This window comes from Triticum aestivum, chromosome 7B, assembly GCF_018294505.1.
Source record: "Triticum aestivum cultivar Chinese Spring chromosome 7B, IWGSC CS RefSeq v2.1, whole genome shotgun sequence".
Taxonomy (NCBI): Eukaryota; Viridiplantae; Streptophyta; class Magnoliopsida; order Poales; family Poaceae; genus Triticum; species Triticum aestivum.
In genome coordinates, this window is record NC_057813.1 from 34,063,755 (window position 1) to 34,084,397 (window position 20,643).

Here is a 20,643-nt window from a genome sequence, read left to right on the forward strand (position 1 = left end):
GGCGGCGGTGGATTTGGAGGTAGAGAAGACATGGTCGAAACCCGGGTACCTGATACCAAATTGGTAGGGCTAGGGTTCCTACCGGCTCTACTCCGTAGGTTATACGGGCAGAATAGCGAGGGTTGGGGGCGAGGGCGGCGGCTCCGGCGTGTTGGCGCCGTCGCGAGGAAGAAGAAGGGCGGCGGCGGCTAGGGTTTGGTGCGGCTAGGGTTTCCGGCTCCTCTGGAGCCGGGCAATATGATAGAACTATCTTTATTGCTTAATCTCAAAAGGTATCTTACAACTAATATTTATAACCTCAAAACGACTAGCCTAAGATAACTTGCGTAAGAATTAACCTAAGATAACTTATGGGCTAAGATTGCCCGGTGGGCCTCTACGGCCGTAACAAGTGGCATGTATGGAAAGAAAAATAGTTGTATAGGGGGACTCGGTAGAGGCCTGCATGGTTGAAAGAAACACACGTTGGTCAGATTATTATGCAGGAAAAAAAGAAAGGGTAATTGTGGGACCTGGGAAGTAATGTGGGGAAACTAGTTGCCATTACCTTGGATCAGTCCAAAGGTTGTAGTTTGATTTTTGAGATGGTTCCCACTAACCCGCTGCACTATTGTTTTAGCTCTTCGTTGCCGCAGTAGCTGACATCCAATTCTTGAAGTGATTTGGGGAGGCCATCCTTGGGTAGTGACCGGACGACCGGACATGACCAGACCACTAACTTATTGAGGTTGGTAAGCTTGTGCAGCCCTTCAGGGAGTTGCTGAAGCTTGCCGAATGCATCAAACATGAGTTGCTGTAGGGAGGCAAGGAGGTGAAGGGTATCCTCTTGCCCCTTGGTGAAGCGCTCAGTCTTTTCGTCCCCTCGAAGGCACATGTGGGTGAGGGACAGGAAACTGTGGATGGGCGCAGCAAGGAGTCCCACAGGGTCATCTGTCCAAAGCTTATGCAGTTTGGATGAACTCGGGGTGGAAACAAGTTGTTGCAGCTCCTGCTCTTCTCCTCCTTCATCCTGCAGCACCCGCCTGGGATTGTGATCCCATCCAGCAAAGAATCTAGCACTGCCAAGGACGGTCAATTCTCTGAGTTGTCCCCCAGCGGTAAGGAGAGGCCCCAGGCCCTTGCATCTTAGATCCTCTCCGCAATACCACAATTCTAACTGGATGAGAGAGGTGAGGTTTGAGAGCTGCTCCAGCGTCTCCATGCCTTCCGCACCGGAAATCTCAAGGACTTGCAAGGAAGGAGATGAAAACAAGCCAACGGATAAGAGGAACTTGGGGCTGAACCGAATTTGTAACCTCTGGAGGGATCGCAGGGCTTGGAGCCCACCTCCACCTCGGGCAGGAACAGAAGTTGAAGGGGTGTCCACCAGGACCAGCTCTGGGCATTCCTCGATAACCAACTGCCGTAGTGAGTCAGAGAGATGGGCTGGGAAGAGCAGCAGCCCATCGTCTTCTTTCTCCTGCTCCACCTCTGATGTTGTTACTGACGTTGTGTGTTGCAGATCCACCCCCACTGCCAGTTGTGTTATTTCACACTTTATGATCCTCAATTGGGAGAGCCTTGGGAGGTGGGAGAGGAGCTCTGTCAAGTCCTTCCCACTAGCACTGCGTGATTCCTGGACAACAAGATGCTCAACAGGATGCTGCCATTCCACATCACCCTCACCTCCTAGCCCAACCACACCATTCAAACCCTCTGCAACCAATGTCTTCAGTGAGGTTAGCATCAGAAGGTGCTTCGACTCCAGAGGTGGGCACTTTTTGAGAGTTAGCTCCTCGAGCCCTGTCAGTTTACTGAATGATATCACCTGATCTAAGCTCTGTAGATCATCCTTCCCAGTAATAGACAAATAGGATGATTCTGAATTGTACCCAAGCATCACTAGTAGCTTTACATCATTTATATTGACACGACATAGAGTTTCAGTCCAGGGGATGTGAGCCACTAACATCAATTCTGGACAATTTTGTATCTTCAGGTCTTGCAATTTGGGAAACCAATCAATGTTCCAGTCTTCATCTGGTGGGTAACCAATGTGGTTTGAAAATGGCAAATCCAAGAGTTTAGGGCAGTGTCTGATAATCAGTACTTGCAGAAGAGGAAACATATGAGAGTCATGTGATGGTACCCATTTTTCAAAACATCCCAAGCCAACAAGTTCAAGCCTTATGAGCCTACAAAAGCTTTGTTCCGTAACAAACTCCTTCATTGTGTCAATATGCTTCAATATTAATTTACCAAGATCCCACATCTTCCCCAAATGAGGAAGATGTTCCCAAGAAACACCAGAGAGATTAAGTGATTGAAGAGCTTCAAATACGAGCTTATCACCCAACCATGTTGGACAACAAGGGCCTCTGTGCCCTCTAATGCACAACTCTTGAAGATATCTGTGTGGTTGAAGGCTCTCAATGACAGCTGCTTCCACACCAGGCTCGGTATGAGACCGCTTACTGTCCCAATCCAATGTTAACCTTTCCAAGTATTTTTTCTCTATCAGTTTTGCTTTGGCTGCTTCTTCTTTCATGTGTATAGTCTCAAGGTTATACATGCCAAGCTCTCTTAGTTCTGTCAAATGCTCTAGTTGCTTTGGTTCGAATCCTTCACTTTCTTTATTGACTTTAAATACCTTCAACTCTTCTAAGAGTACAAGTCTTCCAACATTAAAAATACCAGAATGCAACTCATCACTTGGGGTATAAAAATGGTGCAATTTTGCAAGGTTGCTCAAGTCTTTGGGCAAATCACGACAGCAGTACCATGATTCTAGATCCAAAATCCTTAAATGATAAAATCTAGAAATTGTAAGTGGTAAATGCATCTCCCTCTTATACTTTGTCCCCAAACACAGGTATCTTAGGTGGAGAAGTGCTGAAAAGTTATGTACCATGGACTCCACTGAAGACGGCATGTTAACCAAATGGAGAACGCGAAGAGCATTTGCTTCACTAAACAAATCACCCAAAATGTTTGTAAAGCTTTCATCCATTTCTCCAAATAACATCAAAGTGTGCAATTGTTTAACCTTCAATTTTTTCTTCAGCTTTTTGAGTTCACTCTTAAAGTTTTCATGAGACATTGTATCATCATCATCTATGATTAGAGACAAGTGACGGATGGATGGCTGAATTCCCAATGACCCTATGTTGGAGCAATGTAAACTAATGCAATCATGAGATGCAACTTGCAATGCTAAATCATGTAGCAGATCATGCATTACATATTGCGGACGCCCATTAGATTTCTCTTCTCTGAAAAACCCATGTGTTACCAAATCATTTAAATTGCTCAAACCTATGTATTCAAATGTTTGGTTTAGAACATCGGGTTGTAATATATCTAGTCCTATCCACAAGTTGATCAGTTGGCTGCTGTTGAAATGGAAATCTTCAGGAAACAGTGCAGAATAGCAAAAACATTGTTGCAAATGGAAAGGGAGATAGTCATAGCTGAGCTTCAAGGCAGGCATAATATCATTGACACCGGTCTGCCTCTCCCATTCTTTACTTTCTAGGACCCTTTTCCAGTGACGCAAACTAAGGTCTTTCCTCAGTAATCTACCAACAGTTTTTGCTGCAAGTGGGGATCCCTTCAGTTTTATCATTATCTTATCTCCGGTCTCAAGCAAAAAACTATGATCCCTTCTAGACTGGTCATCACCAAAGATAAATGCATGGACCAACTCCCTAAAGTATTTAGGTTCCAAACCTTCTAATTCTATTGAATGGTCAGTTGTTCCAACCATCTTTGCTATTGATGGAAACCGAGTTGTGACTAGAATCATGCTACCATTTTCTTGTGATATTTTAAGTGGCAACAATAACCTTTCCCAGTCATCCTCATTACTACACTCCCATATATCATCCAATACAAGCAAAAACTTTCTAGATTTTAATCTTTGTGCAATCAGCTCTTCTGGTCTATCCCCCCTTTCCCCTTCAACCGGAGGGATATCTTTTTTAATATCTTCAAGCAGCTTATTCAAATTGAAATTGAGGGATACACATACCCAAATCATTACTTGAAAATGATTTTGCACTTCTTTATTGTGATATATGTGTTGTATGAGAGTTGTCTTCCCTATCCCCCCTGGACCAACAATTGGAAGCACAATTAGATCCTTGCTATGGCATTTACCCTTGGTCATATCATGTATGATGTTAATCATGATGTCATCCCTCCCATACAATTTTGGCTCTATACTTTGACTGGTGGTGATGGGATGACTCTGGCCAATATTTGGGACAGTAATGGGGTCACAACTTTGCATAATCTTGGTAACCTCTCTGCGCACAGGTTGCAGTTGCTCTACAATGTGCTTCATTCTTTCAGAGACAACAACCCTATTAAACCCCACCGTTGGTGTTTCTCTCTCTGGTGCACCACACAGAGCTAGCTGGCTGGAATGATCACCATGAACATGTGGAAGAGATGAGCAAGGGATGAGTTTACCGAGCTTGGGCATGCATCCGCTGACCTCCTGATTGGCATTTGGCATTGTCGAGGAGTTTCCATTTGACTTCTGCCTGGCACGTGGCCAAGCACAACAGCCGGCCTGGTGTCTTGCATCTTGTACTTCTTCAGGATCACCTACAGGGCTGGCAGCAAACGAGCTTGCGGATATACCAACCAGTTTGCCAATGGCTTTGGCAGCATGACGAGCATTGAGGGCAAGGTTGTGGACGCCGCCCTTGGGATGATGTGCAGCAGCGTCATACATGCCATGGAGGTCATCATGGATGCGGAAGTAGTCCAGCTCGTCCAACAAGTCCTCGGCACAGTGCGCTGAGTGCCTCAGCTTTCCCAGCAGCTCCTCCATCGCCTGGCCGTCAATATTCTTGCAGCCAGCGGTTTCAAGCGTGGCCTTCACGAGCAACAGTTCCATCCTTAGGGCCTCAATGTTGAGACCGAAGTTGTTGCTGGCATCCCAAGCCTCCAGGACGCCATCAGCTACGGGGGCCAGCGCCTTGCGCACTACCCATTGCGCTGCATTGAGGGCCACAAGCATCCTCTCCTTGGGAGTGCCAATGTATTATGTATCTGCGATGTGAGGACCTACATCCATCCAAGAATCAAGAGAAATTTGTTTGTTAATGCACAACAATTACGTAGTGGTCAGAGGTCGAGTTTGAGTGTACGGAGCTCCAGAGAAAGAACTAATAAAAAATTAAGTCCAGAAAATAGCAAATATCATCCATGCCAAAATAGTTTATTCGTTCATGCAAAAGACAATATCTCGCAACTCATTATTCCTTCAGAAACCATGTTCAAGTAGTAGTTTAGGAAGTCAGCCTTTAAACATAATTTAGATCTTTCTTACTTCTAAAGATTTGAGTTGGTGGTGCCCATCCATCCTCCTCCTCCCCATGGGACCACTGAATTGAAATAAAAAGCGAAGCGTGGAACTTAAACTCGGGATGTTTCATGTCTCCACCTAGCCACCGCTGCTCTTCCCCAATAAAACACCATCCTCCGGCCTACTCTTCTGTTCAATCGCCGTTCTCTGACGTTTCAAATTTGAAACTCGCATGGCCCCCTCAGTTTCTCTAGCATCGTCTCGTGGATGGGTTGTTGCTACACCGTATCACGACAGCAGCGACGGCTGCTCCCCGACAACAATTTCACAGGTCAGGTTGGACACGAACCAGACCGAGCCAGCCAAAAGCTCGCCGGCGACGCCAAGCCGGGTGTCAGCTCGGTGCCCGGCGAGCCCCACTACGAGGCTCGGACCGACCAGCCCTCTGGCCCAGGCCAGCTCGCCGGCCCCGCCGACGATGGTCACTGCCAGGTGAGACCATGATGCGATGGCGTCGGTGTTGGGGGCGTGGTCGTGGAGGCGGAGCACCGGAGCGTCGTGGGAGGCGTGCTCGTGGTGTGGTCAAGGTCGTGGAAGAGGAGAAGCACCACCGCGGCGTCCCCAGCCGCCGGCACGGACACGCTGAGCACGAGCAACTCTGACCCTGGCGACCGTGCGTGCGTGGCCTCGGAGACAACGGCGTGGCGGGATGGCCGGGTGTACAGTGGCGGCGCAGGGCGACGACGGGACGACGACGGCATGGCGGAGTGGCAGAGTCCAGCGGCGCGGCGGATGGATCCGTGCGTGCGCTAGCGGCGGCGGCACGGTGGAGGGCGTGTACGCTTTTGGGCTGCTTTTATATTTTTTAGGTCAAGCTTCGTACGCAATTGGGCTGCTTTTCCTTGGGCAACGTAATTGGTCTTCTCATTTAGATGGGCTGGGCACAGACGAGCATGATGCTTCCTTTGGTTTGCAGGGTAGAATTAATCATAGGAATGGTAAATCCTAAAAAAAATATAGAAATAGGAATCTCTATAAAGACTTATATTTAGGAATGGAGGGAGTAGGAAATAAAATACATGTATCTCAAATTCTATGAATAGGAATAAAAAAAAGATATCATTTGGTTTTACGGGGTGAAGAGGCCTCATCCATCTGAAAATCAGGGGTGGACAGAATTAAAGAATGGCCCGTAATACTTCGTAATGAGCCTATTAGTTTAGTATTTTCGCTCGGTGGAGGGCAAGCACTTTTCTAGCGCTCCCGCCGCCATGTGAGCGGCGTCAAGCATGTTGAGCGCTTCTCCATTGAAAAGTTTTCCTTCAGGTTTTTTGATTGGTTTTTGTTTCATTCCTGAATTTTGTTTTTTGTTTTTTGGGTTATAGTTTTTTATCCCTGGTTTTTCGGATTTTTGTTTCCCTTTTTCCCTTGGTTTCTAGTTTTTTTTTGTTTTACACCTGGCAAGTATGTACACTTTTGTATGCTTCAACAAAAATGAAACATAAATGGAGCAGATCTAGGTTCCCAACTCCCAAACTTTTCCCAACCCTCCCTGCACGCCACTGCCTCGGTCTCCCTCCTCCTCCCCATCCGATGGCCTTGTCGGTGGCAAGAGTAGTGGTTTTTTGTCCTAGTATTTTTTTTTCTCAGGCTACATCGATGAGGTGGTGGCGGCGATGACGTGTTGGAATAAGGTCTCTTCCTACCTCGAAGACGTTTGATTCGGCGGCGGCGAAGGGCATGTGAGAGTTTATGTTAGAGGGTGTTTGTTTCCAGGGACTTATTGGCTTAGGGACTTAAAAAAGTCCCTATAAGTCCCATCTAAACCAAACAGGAGGGACTTATAGGGACTTAAAGTGGGCATTTGGGACTTATGACATAAGACTCTCAAGGAGGGACTTATAGGGACTTATAGTTGTAATATGGTCTTATAGGGACTTATAAGTCCCAGGAACCAAACAGGTAGGGACTTTTTAGGGACTTGGGAATTATAAGTTAGGACTAAAAAAAGTCCTAGGACTTATGAACCAAACAGGGCCTTAGTTTCCTTCGAATCTTGGCAGCTCATGTGTTTTTAAAGCAGAGCTATTGGATGGCTATTGGCATGGCAAGTTCGACATCTTCTGTTGTTTTGTGACTTGACCTAGTTTCTCTAACCCTCTTAACTGGTGGTGATGGATTGCAAACCTATTCTGCGCGGGTTGATGCTCCAGCCGTTGTTGCTTCAATGATTTATAGATCTCATCTTGAGGAGCGAGTGGTTATTGCGGTCTTTAAAGCCTGGTATGGGAAGGGTGTTTGCATGTGTCGCCTTCCTTTACTATTGGTTTGGTGCAATTTCCATCTCCTGCAGGCGGCGTACAATCACAAGAAGAAGAAGAAGACTAGTAGGCTTTTCAATGTACTTTTATGTTTTAGTGGTTGTTCTACATCAAGCTGTCTATCCATTCTCCTGGCTTTCATTTTCCTTGATACTAATCAGATATAAGATGCTCTTTGAGTGACTTTATCCAAACGAATAAAGTGAAACACAGATGTGCTTTGCATGCAGCACAGTTGTGTTTTCTCATGAAGTACAGATTGTGCTTTTATGCTTCCCCGCATAGTTGTGCTTTTGCGTGAAGTATAAGTTATGCTTTGTACTTCCTTGTACAGTTGTGCTTCTGGGTGAAGCACACAGAAGCACAGTTGTGCTTTTGTGCTGCCAAAAAGTGAAGCACAGTTGTGTTTTACCCCACGGTACGGTATCAAAACTTAGTTCACTTGGATTTTAGATAGATGCAAATGGGCCCTTCCAAAACAGATAATATTTGCAATCATCAAAATTTTGCTTCTTGGACGCTTCTTGCTGGCATATTGAATATATATCATTAACCCTTGATAAAATCTTTCTTGTGTCGACTAATAATATTTGCTTATCATCTGATGCCTTGTATTGACATGATCTATGATTTATTTTTTCTTGTTGCATACTTTATCTATCTTCCTGTGCAGCCTAGGGTGGCAAATGATGTGAACTATCATGGTAGACACTGAATCTTTGATATGTTTACAGAACTCCGCTTATTTACCGCATGATACCCATCCTCAAGTTCTTAGTTGGATTTTACTTATTTCTGAATAACTGAACAAGGATAAACTATTTTTGGCTCTACTTTCATATGGTTCCGGTTCTACGGGCAGCTTACTATTTCTACGAGACTCAATCGCTCGAACTCTCCCGATCGATTGGATTTGCAGCTCAAACTGGCAGTCGGGTGGGTAAAAAGTGTCGGGCCAGCTGCTTAGTTAATGATTCTTTGCCTGAAAGAGGCTGCGCTGGAGCGGGGCGCAACGGTGCAGCGGCGGGTGCTCTGGGCGTGGGCGGCGGCGCGCGTGGTTGCGGCGTGGCGCGCGGAGCTTCCTCTTGCAGCGCGGCGGCTGTGGTCTCTGGTGGTGCCGCACCCGTCAGATCCGGGCAGATCTGGCACCGGCAGCCCGGCGGGTGGTGGGGGCTGCGTGCGGCCTGGACCACGGGCGACCTTCCCTGCCGTGGGGAGACATCTCCCACCTTCCCCCCCCCCCACCGCCGCTGCTCCCGCGAGCTACGCGGGGGAAACCCTAGCCGCCGGCTCTCCACGCCCTCCCTCCCTCCTCCTTCCCTCGCCGCCGCTGGCAAGGGCCAACGGGCGAAGCCCGGCTGGCTTCGGCGGCGGGGGGGCCTCATTCCCCTCCCCTCGCCCTCCCCCGGCTGGCGCAGGGATAGCCCGGGTGCGTGGAGGCGCTGCGCTGGAGCAGGGCGCAGGGGTGCGGCGACAGGTGCTCTGGGCGGCGGCTCACGTGGTTGGGGGCGTGGCGTGCGGAGCTTCCTCTTGCGGTGCGGCGGCTGCGGTCTCTGGTGGTGCCGCACCTGTCGGATCCAGGCAGATCTGGCATCGGCGGCCTGGACCACGGGCGACCTTCCCTGCCGTGGCCGGTGACTGGCGGGCAGGTGGCGTGGCGGTGGGGCCTCCAGTTTGGGTGGCGTAGGTGCGGTGGCGGCGGCCTCCTCAGGCGAGGGCGCCCCTCCCTGACGACGGGAGGAGGTGGTGCTGATGGTTCCGGGTGCTGGACTTGGCCGTGCGGCGGCGAGTCGGCGGTGAGCATGGATCTGGATTTGAAGACGGCGACCTCCGCGTTCTTTGGTCGCCCATGCTGACTCGGTTGTCGGCGACCTCGTGTGGCTGATTTGGTGGTTGGTCGGAGTGGACTACGGATGGGGGAAACCCTCGGCGGGCTGTGAAGCCACGATGCCAGCGGCGCTCCGTCGCCGTTCTACTTCCTGGAGTCGACATCGAGTCCCAGCCCATGCTCCCCCCTCCTTGTCCCGGGTGAAAACCCAAATCCCCTTGGATTAGGCGGCGACGGCGTCTTGGCGTCGCTTTCTTCCTAAAGACGCCGCCTTTGGGACGGGTGAGTGGTGGTCGCGGCTTTGGCGTGGTCGGTTTGCCGGTGTGCTTCAGTTAGTCCTGCTCGATAATGTTCAGTGTTCTTTCTGGTGTGGCCTGAGGCGGTAGCGTTGATCAGAGTAGCTTTGCCGGCGTGGTAGCATGTTGCCATCCTCTCCCAGTCCATCGGGAATCAAGCGAGCTCTCGGATGGCCGGGCAACGGTATGGGAGTTGACGGCTATGCTCCTCCTCCGGCGGCGGGCCTCTTCATTAGCGTGAGCGTATCATGGGCATGTCCTGGAGTTGTTGGGGTCCTTGATGTCCTAGCTTCTAGGGTTGTCAGGAATGTTGTTGTCCGGTTGCATCTTGTATCCTCTGCCGCCTTCTTTTTTCTTCTTCTTCTTTCTTTTTGTGGTATCGGTGGTTGTATGCTCGGTTGTTGCTTTATAATATAAAGCGAGGGGAAACCCTTTATCGTCAAAGAGGTGGGGAGAAGGAGGTGGCCTGCTGGACTGTACGCATAGCTGGCTGAACGAGGCCAATACGCTTCCGAATTATTTCCAACACTACAACACACTTATACGCTATATGGTATGGGAAACACTTAGGGCTTGTTTGGTTTCCTTCCAAAGAAAGCTGCCTGACTCAGGCAGGAATCTCAGGCGTTGGATTTCCTAAGCCTGAGGCTGAGATCGCTGCCTGAGAAAAAACATGCATGTATGGCCTCCATCCAAACAGGCCCTTATACCCGGTCGACCGGCTGAGTTTCCACCGGTCGCACCGTTCACTCACGCGCACGCTGGTCTACACGTGGGTCCACACGCCAAACGACTGCCTCTCCATTACCTTATCTCTCCAGAAACGACCAGATCCACTCCTTTTTCTCCTCGCCCATGAACGCATCTCCTCTGCGAGCTCCGCTTTTCCCCTCTTCCTCTCTACTTCCATCTATAGGTGCGTGCCCTCCCTCACCGGCAACAGGTTGTGCGGGCCGGCCATGCCAGCTCATCGGCCCAGCACCGCACACAACACCCCCTCTCTGTTTCTGCCCTCGGGGGTTCATCGAGCTCCTGCTCCTCCGTCAATCACCCTGTGCTGCATCGGTGCCGACGACCCCCCGCTGCTGCTACCACGACGTAGTGCAAGCTCCAGGCCAGGCAGTGTTGGAATCGACAGGGGTTGTGCTGCAACCTTTGTCATCTAAAGCTGTAATCAAGAGGTGTGGTTGCTGCAAGTAGGGGTGGGCATTCAGTAGAAACCTAAAGTTCGGTTTATACCATTCGGTTTTTTTAGAAATTCGGTTAGCAAAACTAAAAACCGAAATTAGCAACACAAAACAGCTAACCGAAAAATCGGTTCGGTTTTCGGTTTTATGCCGAACAGTTGCCTTGCTGCTGACAAGTTACAGCGCTACTTTGAGGCCCTGAGACTTTTTATATAGCCAAGGACCTTAGCCGCTTGAGAAAAGCTGGTCGATGTGGGACTAAACAAATAAGATAGTTCACTGCTGCTACAGACTCCACTAGCACGACTGGGCGATTCAATTTATACGGACAGCCCAGGCCCATGAGGCCATGACACAGAAAACTGGTTTAGCTTGCACGTGGGCCTGCGCACAAAAAAAGTAGCTCGCACATGGGCTAGCTGGACACGAGCGCGTGGCCGCGAGTGGCTGCTGCCTGCTGGCTTCGCGAGATGTGTGGCCAGCCTGACGCTTGATGTGAGGGAGCCTCGTACTTGCCTGGAGTACTGGGATCGCTCGAGTCTTCGGTTTTTCTTTCGGTTATCGGTTTCATACCGAACCTACCGATTCGAGTTCGGTTATTAAAAGTAAAAACCGAAATTTTCTGTAGTAGCAGCAAAAACCGAAAATTCGGTTTTTTCGGTTTCGGTATCGGTTCGGCATTCGGTTGGTCGGTTTTTATGGCCACCCCTAGCTGCAAGCCCAGGCCGATGTGCTTGAACGGCGACTACGTGGTGCTACGACAGGCAGACGAGATGCTGGAACCAGCCTTGGCAGGAGCTACAACTAGAGGCCTTTTTTGCTACAAATGTTCTTTTGTTTTGCTGGAATTAGCGGGTTTTTTTGCTAGGATCTGTAATTTGAGATGTTTTTTGCTGGAAGCAGCTCTAATTTTTGCTACCACCGTCTATGATTTTTGCTACCACTGTCCTTTTGATTTTTGCTACCGCTCGTCTATGATATTTTTTGCTGAAACCCAGTTCTAATTTTTTGCTACCACCGTCCCTGTTTTTTGCTGCCACCGTCTTTGATTTTTGTCACCATCCAATCCTTTGATTTTTTTTTTGCCGGATCCATGTTATTGCTGGAATCAGAGATTTGCTTTGCTGGAACCAGCGATTTATTATATTGCAACCAGCTTCTTCCAAAGCGCAACTGCCACTGGAACAGCTGGGCATATTGTTTTGACCGGGCCTCCGTTGTGTATCCGGCGAGCCGGCGAGCGGCCAAGGCGAGGCGGTGAGTGGCGATGGGAGCGATTAGTCGGTGCTGCTACGGCAAGCTAGGCGTCGCGTGCAACACGGGTCATGTGTTGGTTTTTTTTTTTTTGCGGGGAGGGTCATGTGTTGGTTTTGTGGAGAAAGACGATGCGTATCAGGGGCAGGGGATAAATTTTGGACGGTTGACAATAGGCTAATCCTACGGCACAGAGCGGACCGGCCTAAAGTTTCAGTCGGTGCGCCGGCGCCCAGTACTCGCCATATGGTATATACCTACATACACGAATTTTTTGGCAAAAATCATGGGTGTACTGCTGAAATTTGAGATGGGCCTTAAGCCCCTATAGCAATTTCAGAAAAATCTCTAAGGGCCCATGTGGGTTATTGGCACTAGGTAGAGGTGGGAAGTTTAGTCCCACCCCAGAAGTGGAAGAGAAGTTGGACCTCCTTATAAGGGTGGCTCTTCTACATGCCATTGGAGATTGAGAAGAGAAGAGGCCCTCGCGCGCTCCTCCTCCGCCGCCCGCCGCGCCGCGGGTTGCGGGAATGAGCCAAGCCGAGCTCACACCTAACGGAGAGTTTCTGACAGCTGGTCACGATCTGAGACGTTGGATCATGGGTTGTCACGGACTCGGACGTGGGTCGAGCCCACGTCTCTCCACGTGGCTGCGCCTATATAACCGTGCGGTGTCTCCTAACCCTAGCCGCCACGATCAGATCACATCTGCTCCACGCGAACCGCCCACCGTCTGCCGCCGGTGACTCCATCCCGTCCGCTGCGTACACGGTCGACGGGGGAGCAAGTCTCTGAAACCCCGTCTCTCCGCTTCCTGTATGGGAGAGAGGCGAATAGGTTTTTGGGAAGCGACTACGCGACTGCTCGCTGTTCGTCTACTTCCTCTACGTCCGCGCATCTTCATCATCACCTTGTCGCAGTCCGACGCCGACCGTCTCGCTGCCGAGAAATTTGAAGCTGACAAGAAGGCCGCCGAGAACGCTGCTGCCGCCACCACCGCCGCGGCCTCTGCATGGCCTACTGGAGGGTATAACTCGTTTATCCCGCTCCTACTTTTTTCTGTTTTAGCCCTGCTAGCATTATATGTAGATCTTTCTGCAATTAGCGTAGTATGTGCTTGCTTGACTGAATACCAGTATGCGTTTATTTGTGTCAATACCATGCTAGTTATATACTCGTGGATTAAATTAATCGAAAAATTGTCTATTTACTTAGCATGTACTCCCTTCGTTCTTAAATATTTGTCTTTTTAGAGATTTTAACAAGTGACTACATACGGAGCAAAATGAGTGAATCTACACTTTAAAATATGTCTACATACATCCATATGTGATAGTCCATTTGAAATGTCTAGAAAGACAAATATTTAGGAACGGAGAAAGTACTACTTGTGTTGTCTGTACACCCGTGTACTCATCTAGCTGAGCTCATGCCTCATGGTGCGGCCAATAATACTACAGAGAACATCAGTTATACTTGCAAGTGGTCGCTAGCTAGTAAGAGGAGTTAATTCGTACGTACGTAGACGCGGGAGGGGCAGCCGGCGGCGTGGAGGCAGTCGCTGCTCGCTGGTGAGGGACGTCGCCTGCCTGCCTGCCTGAAAGTTGTGTTGCTCAGCTCAGGACGAGAGGATAGAGAGATGGTGCGTTGGAGAAGGGAAGCGCTATATAGAGAGAGGACATGTATTTTTCTGCAGTTTGGAGTCTCCACCAGCAGACACAAGCTGCTTACTTTGGCTTCTCTCTCATCAGCACACAGCGATGAACACCAACAACCTTGGGTTCAGCAATGTTGTACTAGTTGCGAATTAAATTCAATTTGCAAGCCAAAGTCAATGGCCCAAAGTGGGCCTGTAAGGTAGCCAGTCCATCGCTGCTGGCGGCGAATGTAATAAAAGACGCCGGACTGCTTACTTAACTGTTTCTCGCTCTCTCTTCCCACTAATGTACTTGTCAGCAAAGCATCGCATGTATAGGACAAAACTCAGATTCGGATGTCGCGCTGGTGGGCGTCGCGGTATCAAAGGCCCATGTACTACTCTCCCTCATGGCTGGTTCGTGCGGGCGGAAGGAGTTGACTTGCCTCCATGAGAAGACAGAAGGAACAAGCACAGCCAGATACACTACTATAAGTATAACAGCAACAACGGGACAAATCAATAACACGAACAACGATACATATATATACAGCTGCAGCAACCCATGTTTTTAGATAGTACAAATACAACACAAGCCAACGTTGGCAACTCCAGCCATCAAGGGCTGCCCACCAAAGGAACTCAATCAGATCTTGAACCCAACCACACCTACATAAACGACTCACTTATCAATTATTCAACGCCAGTGATCAGACCGTTTGGTTGTGTAATGGCTGCCTTGGTTAAGAGAAAAATAGATGCAACGGATGCATCTAACTCCCGCATGCCAGGCATTCTTCCCGGTTGTTCAAGGAGCAGACGACCTGCGCCATTTTGGCTTCGTCGTCTTCCTCTGCTAGTTTGCCATTAGTGCCATTAGCATCCTGCAAAAAACATGTGTATTCATTATGAGTGGTGATGTTTTGAGCAGCTGGGTTGGAAAGAGAGCTAAATAGATGGAGCAGAGGCCTAGAACACGTACCCCATTGACCTTCAGAAAGCCAGTATCCACAGTGAACTTGATTGCATCAGCAGCTGCCCTTGTTCTCAAATAGTACATCCCAGTTTTCAGGCCCTGACACCAACCAAAGATTAAGCACACCATTGCTTGTCAGTTTGAAGATTTGATACGAAATGTTGAGGGTTAAAGAAAAAGGTTCAGAATCCCCATGATGAGTTACCTTGGACCAAGCATGGAAATGCAACGAAGTAAGCTTTGCAAAGTTTGGTTGATCCATGTGGACATTAAGGCTCTGGCTCTGGTCGATGTAGCATCCACGACCAACAGCCATGTCAACCAGAGTTTTCTGCTTAATCTCCCAAACAGTCCTGATACAATAATTGAGTAAACATTCAGATACATATAATTGACTGCATCCAGTAGAATGAAATGAGAGGAGGGTGAACCACGTACTTGTAAATTGCTTTAAGATCATCTGGGATTTCTTCCATCTTCTGAATAGAACCATCTTCATAAATTATCTTGTTTTTCAGAGCAGGTGTCCAGATACCCATCTCAGTCAAGTCATGGAGAAGATGCTTGTTAACCACAACAAACTCCCCACTGGAAAAAAATGACAAGAAAATCAATGATATGCACATGGGAGTTCAGAATGTGAGCAGTAAGACTGTATTTACAAACCTTAGAACCCGCCGACTGTATATGTTAGATGTGTAGGGTTCAAAGCACTCATTGTTGCCAAGAATCTGACTAGTGGAAGCAGTGGGCATTGGAGCCACCAGAAGAGAGTTTCTTACTCCAACTTTAGAAATAGTTTCCCTTAAAGTTGGCCAGTTCCATCTGGTCGATGGCACTACATTCCACATGTCAGGTTGGATAATGCCCTGCAAGGAAGTTGGTAGAGAACAAAATTTAGGAAGAAGATAACTTGTTACTTCCCAACCAGTGATTCAGTCACTAAGGTGAGTGGATGCAAATTTAGGGGGGAAATTGGACAGAAAACTACAAGGAAAGGCAACATTAGACTCATTTCTGTTTTGAAAATTGGACTCTTTTCACTAACTAAAAAGAGAGATTTGTAGAGGGAGAGGAAAACCTTGCTGACAGGGCTCCCTTCATATGTTTCATAAGGGCCTTCTTTAGCCGCCAGTTCAGCGGAAGCTTTCAGAGCATGGTAGTAAATAGTTTCAAAAATATCCCTATTCAATTGCTGAGCCTGAAAAGGAGAATGCATTTGTTACATATTGGCTAAGCCAGAAAGGAACAGATGCCAGAGTTTATTAACTGGGAAAGGTACCTCAGGTGAATCAAATGCCATGCCAAGTAACATGAATGTGTCTGCCAAGCCCTGAACTCCTATGCCAATTGGCCTGTGTCGCATATTAGACCTCCTTGCGGTTTCAACCGGATAATAGTTCATATCAATTATTTTGTTTAGATTGAAAGTAACAGTTGAAGTAACCTGGCAAAAACAGTATGTTAGGACATTATTTGACAGGCCAGAAATGAGGATCTACAGTGGGATCTGAGCAAACCTCGCCTAGCTTGTCAAAGTCAAAGTATCTATTTTTTGATCCATTGCTACCAGCAAGCTTGGATGGATGGGACTCTATTGGGACACCCTGCAACAGAAGTTTATTGTAAGGCATAAGAATACAACCTCCATGACAATGATAGAATCCAGGGCACTGAGAATGTATACCTTTTCCCTTACAAAACGTGGTAAAGCAATAGATGCTAGGTTGCAGACAGCAGTTTCCTCAGGACTTGTGAACTCAATTATCTCAGTGCACAAGTTTGAAGATTTAATTGTGCCCAGATTCTGCTGGTTACTTTTCCTATTGCATGAATCCTGCAGATAAATTAAGAGCATTAATAAATCATTGGGACCAGATCATTGACAGCATCAAAACTTGGAATACAATCTAATGTTTTGACATTGAATTGTACCTTATAGAGCATATAAGGTGTGCCAGTTTCTATCTGTGCCTTCAAAATGTCAAACCAGAGGGTCTGTGCCGGAATAACCTTTTTCGCCTTGCCCTGAAACCAGAAAGTGGATTAGTGAAGAGTTTTCCTTTTTAACTCAATACATATGGATAAAGCTGTGAACTTACTGCTTTTTCATATTTCTTGTACAATTCCTCAAACTTCTCACCCCAGCAATCAGCCAACCCCGGAGCTTCATTGGGACAAAAAAGGGACCAGTCCTCGTTATTTTGTACTCTTTGCATGAATAGATCAGGAACCCAGAGAGCAAAGAAAAGATCCCTTGCACGGTTCTCCTCCTGTTAAATTGGCATTCATCAGAACGCCTTCCAGAGATAGTATATGACAGAAACACAGATCACAAACAAAGCACATAGGTTTGGGTTACAGTAAGCAGTTAATTATATAAAAGCCTCCATATTATGCACAAATGTACTACATCGATATTATGTTGATATGCACTATTTTCTTGCATGGGCATAAATTGCAGCAAACTAAGACTTGCAAAGGCATCTGTACAATGGAATACTCTTTAAAGGTAACAGGTAAATTCGAATGTTATAGATAGTACAGAAGATTTGAATGGTTATGGACTTGAGTTTCAAAACAACAACTGTAATTAGATAGTGCAAGGTTAACATTTTACCTTGCCATGGTTCTTTCTCAGATCAAGGAACTCAAAAATATCAGCATGCCAGGGCTCCAGGTATACAGCAAAGGCACCTGATTTTTGAAACAATGAATTTATTTTTCAAAAGACCATGGAATTAGAATGAGTCATAAGGAACTGTTAACAGAAGAGTAATACGCACCCTTTCTCTTGCCTCCACCTTGATCTACATAACGAGCAGTATCATTGAAGACACGTAACATAGGAACAATCCCATTGGATGTTCCATTTGTTCCTCGAATATAGCTCCCAATAGCACGAATATTGTGAACAGAAACACCAATTCCTCCAGCAGATTTACTTATGACAGCACATTCCTTCAGAGTATCATAGATTCCCTCAATGCTGTCATCTTTCATGCAGATAAGGAAACAGCTGCTCAACTGCATCATGGAGAATGAAACTGTAATTATGAAAATTCAAGATCCACGTCCAGGCTTTCTGATGGCAGATCACAGGGTACCTGTGGCCTCGGGGTGCCAGCATTGAAAAGGGTTGGCGAAGCATGAGTAAACCAGCGTTGGGACATGAGATGGTAAGTTCTGATGGCAGAATCAATGTCATCCTTGTGTATCCCTACTGAAACCCTCATTAACATGTGCTGCGGCCTTTCCACGACAACCCCACCAAGCTTCAGGAGGTAGGACCTCTCCAGAGTCTTGAAACCGAAGTAGTCATAATCAAAGTCCCTGTCATAGATTATCTCGCTGTCCAAGCGAGCGGCGTTCTGAAATAAAATGTCACAACATCAGAAGCAGCACAGCAGATGTTAAAACAAAGTGCATCGTGGAACAAACAGAGCAGAGCAGAGCAGGGCATACTAGAATACATCACATCATCCTATTCCTATGGAGATTAAATAATTGTGAAGGAACAGTAAATTCAGGGTAAAAATATGATTTCCGACCGTCCCCCGCCTATTGATCTACAGTACAAGACAGTTATCTTGAGAGATTTTCTGTCAGAAATGGGCCTCACCTTCATGATGACTTCATAGATATCCTCGGCAATCAGCGGAGACAGCAGCCCAGATCTCTCGTTGTAGTGCAGGTACATGTCCTTAATCCTGCACCCACAGTCCAGAATTTGTCAGTAGCCAAATCCACGAAATCCAACCGAACGAATCATGGCAGAAACAGGGGTCATGACTTACGTCTCGGAGAAGGACTTCTTGGTGTTCTTGTGCAGGTTGGACACAGCAATCCTCGCCGCGAGCTTCACAAGAGCGATAAACAAACGTCAGCCCAGGAGAGGCAGGCGCCGAGAGGGGGGGAACGGGAGGGAAGGGAAGAGATAGATCGAGAGGGGGGAACGTACGGAGGCATAGTCGGGGTGGGAGGCGGTGAGCGCGGCGGCGGTCTCGGCGGCGAGCTCGTCGAGCTGGCTGGTGGTGACGCCCTTGTAGACGCCCGCGCAGACCTTCTGCGCGACGAGCACCGGGTCGCAGTGCTCCTGGCTGAGCCCGTAGCTGAGCTTCTTGAGCCGCGCCGTGATCTTGTCGAAGTGCACCGTCTCCGTCCGCCCGTCCCGCTTCACGACGTACATCTCGGCGCCCTCCTCTCCGCCGCCGCCGCCTAAGGGGCCTTCTGTCGAGCAGGTGGTGTGCGCGCCGCCGCCGGGGTGAGGTGTGGATTGGGGTGAGGGGAGGGGGGTTGGTTGGTGGTGCCGTCGTAGGGTTTGGGGCCTCGCGCGGGCCGGTTTAAATGCCTTCCTGGCGCGCCCAGGCCGCCTACAGAAGCAAAAAAAAGTCCGCGAAAATGTTTGGGTTTGGCGCGCGGGCGGGGAGCTGTTTCCCGCGCGGGTTTTGGCGCTGCGTCGCTGGAGGCGTCCCGGGCCCTACCAGGCCACGCGCGGCACTGAGGTGTGGGCTGGCGGCCATTCAGGCCCACCCGTCGGTGGGTTAATGAAGGGCGCTGGGTGGCGTGTGGTGTGTATCTCTGCGTGGGGGCTGACAGGTGGTCCGCGGGTGTCAGTGGTGCGCGTGGGAGAGGGCGGGAAACCGAGGCGGAGGGGGGAGCGTGCTGGGGAAGGATGATTTTGCTTTTTGGGCACGGCCCGTCAGCCGCTGATTTTGAGCACGGCGGCGTGGACTTTGGGCAACCGTCGGTATGATTTTCGGCTTTGTTTTTGCGGTCGAGCCGCTGTTTCTTCCCGGAGAAGGTGGCGCGGCGACCGTTGAGATCTGGAGGAGTGCTCGATCCAGAGCGGTACTACCGGCTGTGTTTGTTTGGGCTTCAGTTTCGACATATTCAGCTCTCGACTTGCTGTGCTGTCAAAACTGTTGTGCTGAGGAAACAGCTGTGACGAAGGTTAGCTGTTTTGCAATGCAGTTGTGGAAATGACTGTGGGCTAATGAAAAGCCTGAAATGCCCTTAGAGTACTGAGATCAGTGTAACTTGTTGATTCTGTGTTAATATATTGTTTAAATGGTATTTTGACTGACAAGAGATGATTTATTCTATGGTAATGCATAAAGTATTTCATAATAATAATTCTCTCACTTTCTTGCTCATATATACATAGAATAATATTGAGCAAAAGAATTATGTTGTCACGCAAGTCCATGCAAGTCACAATTGTTCGCACATGTAATTACAGGTCCATACAAATACTATCCCTGCTGCGTTGCGTGTGGTGAACTAGTGAGAGACGAGAGAGAGATGAGTCAGCTCGGATGGATCGGGAGAGGGATGCCATTCTCGTTGTAAATTGAACGAAACGGCTAGGTTAGCGGTGGGATTATCACGAAGCGCAAGCCGTTTCGTAGCCAAAGCACGCCCCCGGTCGCTTCGGCCTATAACACGTAAAACATCACGAAGCTGCTTTGGGCTGTCGCCACGAAGCTGTCCATTTTTAGGTGTTTGCTCCCGTTTCAATTTTTTCCCACGAGAAACTGGCTCCGAAAGCTGTAACAAACACAGCCTACGAGCTGCGAATCAAATTTGGTTGCAAGTGTGCGAGGGAAGGAACCAGTGCCGACGTACGCAGATGTTGATGATGCGCACCGTACCCAGTGCTGTAAAAATGCATTTGTTCTGCTCTGGCTTTTGCAGAAAAAAGTTGAGGCTGCATTGCCAAACGGAATGCTGGCGCCTTTTCCCCTTTTTTTTGAGCGAGCGTTGGATGAGCACACCCTTTACGAAAGTTCAGATTCACGCGACAGATCATTTCAAAAAAAAAAGATTCACACAAAAGATCTACTGCC

General features: G+C 48.4%; 2 protein-coding genes across 2 annotated transcripts; both read right to left on the reverse strand.

Annotated features, from left to right (window-relative positions):
• Positions 1 to 175: 175 nt before the first annotated feature.
• Positions 176 to 6,108, reverse strand: LOC123160573 (putative disease resistance protein RGA3). The gene has a single exon (XM_044578377.1). The coding sequence runs from the start codon at positions 5,006 to 5,008 to the stop codon at positions 608 to 610; it is 4,401 nt and encodes a 1,466-aa protein (XP_044434312.1). The 5' UTR covers positions 5,009 to 6,108; the 3' UTR covers positions 176 to 607.
• An 8,233-nt stretch (positions 6,109 to 14,341) lies between these two features.
• LOC123156757 (ribonucleoside-diphosphate reductase large subunit) lies at positions 14,342 to 19,124 on the reverse strand. The gene is made up of 17 exons (XM_044574934.1): positions 18,756 to 19,124; positions 18,592 to 18,653; positions 18,417 to 18,504; positions 17,902 to 18,165; positions 17,581 to 17,821; positions 17,415 to 17,491; positions 16,897 to 17,067; positions 16,730 to 16,822; positions 16,482 to 16,631; positions 16,315 to 16,401; positions 16,077 to 16,241; positions 15,876 to 15,995; positions 15,461 to 15,663; positions 15,233 to 15,382; positions 15,000 to 15,147; positions 14,801 to 14,893; positions 14,342 to 14,702 (listed from the first exon to the last, which is right to left on the reverse strand). The coding sequence occupies exons 1-17, from the start codon at positions 18,981 to 18,983 to the stop codon at positions 14,592 to 14,594; spliced, it is 2,451 nt and encodes an 816-aa protein (XP_044430869.1). The 5' UTR covers positions 18,984 to 19,124; the 3' UTR covers positions 14,342 to 14,591.
• Positions 19,125 to 20,643: the final 1,519 nt, after the last annotated feature.